Below are 5000 nucleotides of genomic sequence, written 5' to 3' on the forward strand. Positions count from 1 at the left end.
ATTTAAATGACGGCCATTTTGGAATAAGGTCTATTGAAAATTTCCCCGACATTAACAGTCCTTTGGTATTTGTTTCCAAGTGATTTGTTCGAGCACCCCTCCGCTCCCCTCTCCCATCCCCCTTCGCTCCCCTCTCCCATCCTCCCTCCTCTCTCCCCTCCCCCTCCCCCCGCCCCTTCTCCCGCAGCACGGGAGACAAGCACCCGGCACAATGTGGAAGAAAAAGGAGATAACCGCTAAAAACGCTCCACAAACGCATTTCCGCTACAAAACTACAGCTACGGTTACGCCGTGCAGTACTCAGCGCGGGGAACAAAACGCATGCACTGACCTGACAACACCACTGGCACATAAGCGTTCCTGTTGTTAACCTGCATTTTCTGCACTGCCACAGATCTCTGGAATGACTTTGCCTGACTGGGGCTTTCATCAGCTTGAAGTGTGTACAGACAAATCCATCAAACAGACAAACACCATCTGGAATGTTGAGGAACACCAGCAAAACATAAGTTATCGTAAGTTTGTGTTCCTATTTTACGTACTGTCCAACACCATTGACAAAATACCAGGACCGAAGAAATCTGTTAAAATCATTGACCGCTTTACATGCACCTCGGCAAATATTATCTGTTCAATAACATGCACACCATGAAAAAATATATGCCATTGGTGAAACGTGTAGGAGACTACAAGACCACTTTCGTGAACATTGACGACTGTTGGACAAGGAAGCATCCAAATCATTCTAGCCAACACACGATGATCAGCGGCATTTCCCTGGAACTCCGAAAAAACAGTGCTGAGCAAAGGTTATTTTTCAAATCGGCCCCTTCACTCCCCACGGGATTTACGAACGCTTTTACTTCAGTGAATTTAGTCTTGTTAGCTATAGGGCCCAACGAGCAGGTCTGACGAAACGTCAGCTTTCTATTTACCATCTCATATCCAACGTTCGCCCATGGAATAATCAACAAATATCAACTGAGTTGGTAAATCCATCAAAATGTGTGGATGGTTGAGCTAATAATAATAATAATAATAATAATAATAATAATAATAATAATAATAATAATAATAATAATGATGATGATAATGATGATGATGATGATGATGATGATGATGATGATGATGATGATGATGATAATAATAAAATGAATGGAAACATATTCGTCAATTTTGTGACTTGTGCAAGTGAAAAGAAGCCTGAAAAAATTCAGACTTGAATGGGACTTGAACTGAAAGAAGCCAGAGATCGTGCTGTAGACGTGTCTACCACTTCGCTATTAAGTCATCTGGGAGCTAGTCAAATGTCATTTAAGAGGAAGCCTTGGCAACCACGACGGCAACAATTACATACATGAATATTTGAAAAATATGCATTTTCTTTAAAATAATTAATTTCTTCCTGTCATCTCGAGAACACGACCTTCGGCCATTTTGGAAAAAAAACACCTTGGGTGAGTGAGAGAATTTTCAATAATCCCCTATGTAATTATACTAATCCATCTTAACGTTATTATAACAGCTGAGGGGCAAGATCAAAAAGATGAAGCCGAAGCGAAGAAAACAGAATTTGTGGAACGAGCTTCAAAGCCCATGCCTTTCCTATCCAAATTCTGGGAGTTGCAGGTACTTGTCACAATGGCTAAAAAACACAACTTGTATTTTCGCCTTCGTCATTTCGGTGGCTCTCAATTAACGTCGATCCTTCGCTTATGTTGCCATTTCTATTGTTTTCCTTCAGCTAAAGATGTTGGAATCTAAAAAGGAACTTGCCAATGAACACACATTTGGTTCTCGTCCTTCTTGGTGGCCTCTAATGAGACGAGGAGTTGCGTTTTGGATTGCAAGAGACACGAATGTGAGTTACCGCCAGTTTACATTCTAAGGCAGTTGCGTGCGCCATTCGTGGCAATTCATCTCTCAAAATTGATGCGGTACGTTCTCTCGTTTCTCGGATTTTGACTCGCTCCGGATGATGTCGAAGAAGTAGTTTTATTGGCTATTACTACAAAACGTTGTGATAGAGACGCAACATTTTTGCGACGTTTGATAAAATCGTTTCTGCGTTGCGACATGCTACAAAAACTGCATGGATCGATTCGCTCTGACTACGGGCTTACACTCGAAACCTCCCTATTTTCATCCTTTCAGTCCCACATTCGAAATGTTCATTCTCCCAACTAGTACCGCAGAGTTCTTTCTTGGGTAGTCGTGAGAATTTGGTGTTATATCAAGATCTCACCACTTATTCTGATAATAATCTTCCTTCTCAATACTGACATTACATTGAAATTGTGAAGAGAATTTACATAGCGATCACTCCAGGAGGGTTGAACTCGTCGGATGCAATCAAATGTTTGGTTTCACGATCGCAGCCTAGACGTCGAACCAGGTTTTGCCCAGGACAACTTCAGCTTGTGGTTAGGACAGAACATGAGCCCTTAAACTCCAGATTACAATTACAGTTCCTCGATCACTCGCCCACGCAATATACCATATTCGTATTCTCAGTATTGGACTGGAACTAGCTTGCAATGGAGGCTTATGCTGGCGAATCTTTTCAATTGCAAATACTTTTTAATATATTCCCTCGCATTAGCCTCCATTGCAAGCTAGTTCCAGTCCAATACTGAGAATACGAATATGGTCTATTTCATGAATTCGACGAATCTCTTCAGTGAAAAATCTTTTTTGTGCTGAATGTATTTATTTCCGCGTTGTTGTTTCAGGCTCAGGTGTTCTGCATTGGCAATCCCTTCATTTGGTGGGCGACAACTCTTTCGGTTCCTGTCTACTTCGGTCTTTTAGTGTTTTATTTATTAAGGAGGAGACGAAAAGTACACGATTTATCCCAAGGTAAGCGTTTACCGCCTTGGATTTCCTTTACTTGTGATGACCTATCCAAAATCAGCACTACAGTATTTTTCAATCATAGCTAGGGCCATGCTAAGCCGGCCTGACTTTTAGACACGCGATCGCAACATAATTCAATACAATAACAACACTAATAGAAAAAACTGAAAACCGAAAATATTTCAGTTCTTTCTGAAGATGTAACCACTCCAAAACATGCTAATGCAATGTGCCCAACTGAAAAGGCCATAAACGGTGGACAGGTGCCCATCACCCGGAGCGTCCATCCAGACTATATCCTTGAGTCAACCTTTGCCCGTATCTTTTTGTTTTTAGAATATTTTGTGAGACGAACGCGATCACTGGTGCGTGACTACTTGTGATGTAATACAAAAACTTTGTTCTGATTGGACGGCATAGTGCATTCGCGGGAATTCGAACGTCTAAAAATAAAAAGATATGGGCAAAGGTTGTCTCCAAGGGTTTATATGGGAGATTGAGGCTCCGGGTGATTGGCTCCTGACGGTGGATGGGCGGTGTAGGTCCGGCAATGCCCATGGGACCTTGGACGAGCCATTTGACCTAAAAACTACCAGCACACCAGACCCCATTCTCCTAGTCGAGTTTGAGAAAAACATCTTCCGTCTGGTTTGTTTGTGGTTGGTAACCAACGGACTTTGACTCGTTCCTCGGCCAATGGAAAAACACTTTCTGCTTTCTTCCTTGTAGCGGGGTTGGTTCGAATCTCGAGACCAGTTAGGCAGCCTCGGCCAAAAGGAAGGGGGGGGGGGGGGGGTTTAAACTAAAAACCGCGTTCAGTGAAAACTTATGAAAAGGTGCCCTGTGTTAAGGCTGAAAAGGATGGCGGTCGTTTCGCTCGAAATGAAAAGTGGGAATCTTTTCTTTCACTTGTGTTAATCCAAACTGTACTTCAGGTCTGTGTTTTGTAAAATAATCTCTTTGAGCTTTGCGAAGTATGATCCTCTCTACAAAACTAATAAAGTTATTTTTGGTTCTTTTTCCAAGCTTCCTGGAATCAATTCGTGTTTGTTGGAGAGGCAGTGGTTGTAGGATACTTTTTCCATTTTATCACGTTTTTTCCCATGGAGAGGACACTGTTTATTCATCATTACCTGCCTGCTTTGTTTTTTAAAATCGTGATGCTACCCGCCATATTGGAGCATATTCATCAAAACATTCTCAGGTAAGTTGTCAAGTTTCCAAGGATCGCTTTTTGCCCCTGAAACTCGACAATTTCGTTCTCTTCAACCGACTCTCAGCGCATTGTACACCTGTCTCTACAGTATATTATTTGCCTTTGGCTCTGTGTCGTCAGTCTTTGCGGCGATTGTTTTGAAAAAAAGTATGAAATTTAAAAAAAGTAAAATTCTACTTATTCCCTCCTTTTGTTTGGAAAAGTCAATATTTCAGTGGCTCTTTCAGTGGAGCACAGGATCACCAAGGTCACATTTTGAAATCCACGGCATCGAGAAAAATTCTGACCTTATTAAGATAATGGCAATGCTTTGTTTGAGTCTTCTCGAGAGAGAACGAAACCCATAGGCCTTGTTTGACTTGGTGAAATTTAAAACCATTACACTGTTCGGAAAGGTAGGGTTATGTACCCGTGACTTTGCCTCAAAGCCCTGTGGGCCCCACTGTCTTATTTTTGACCCTCGTTATAGATTAACCTGGCTTGGCAAAGTTGCAACCTTTCATTTTGGGTTGTGTAGTGTTTACCTTATCTCAGCGACAGCCACATTTTTGTTTCAAATATTTAACAGTTTGTCAAAAGTGGCAAAATTGCCTTCGTGGTCGTAAAGTGTTTACAGTTGCGGTAATTTGCACCTTCTGCCAGATATTCGTTTTCAAACATTTTCGGATGATAAAATGTTTGTACTATGTTTTTGTTGGGGCGGAAAAAAATTTGGGACATTTGTTCTTCCGAGAAATTTCGTTATTGCCAACGAGCAAGCCGAGCGAAGACGCGAGGCTTGCGAAGTGGCCAGTGCAGCAAGCAGAAAAATTCTCGATCGTGCTGTGAAAAGTGTAATGTAAGGCTACGTAGTGTAATGTAAGGTTCCCTGGAGATTTTATTGGGGACCAATGAAAGAGCGCGTGTTTTAATGTGTGATGATGTCGTT

At 41.8% G+C, this 5000-nt stretch overlaps 1 protein-coding gene across 1 annotated transcript in view; it reads left to right on the forward strand.

Annotated features, from left to right (window-relative positions):
- Nucleotides 1-5000, forward strand: part of LOC137993508 (protein O-mannosyl-transferase 1-like) — a 26438-nt gene that overhangs the window by 18781 nt on the left and 2657 nt on the right. The window contains exons 16-20 of the mRNA XM_068839416.1: nt 395-515; nt 1526-1629; nt 1745-1861; nt 2733-2859; nt 3883-4060. Of these exons, the coding sequence (XP_068695517.1) occupies nt 395-515; nt 1526-1629; nt 1745-1861; nt 2733-2859; nt 3883-4060 (647 nt within the window). The remainder of the gene's footprint in view (nt 1-394; nt 516-1525; nt 1630-1744; nt 1862-2732; nt 2860-3882; nt 4061-5000) is intronic.

This window comes from Montipora foliosa, chromosome 2 (genome assembly GCF_036669935.1).
Source record: "Montipora foliosa isolate CH-2021 chromosome 2, ASM3666993v2, whole genome shotgun sequence".
Lineage (NCBI taxonomy): Eukaryota > Metazoa > Cnidaria > Anthozoa > Scleractinia > Acroporidae > Montipora > Montipora foliosa.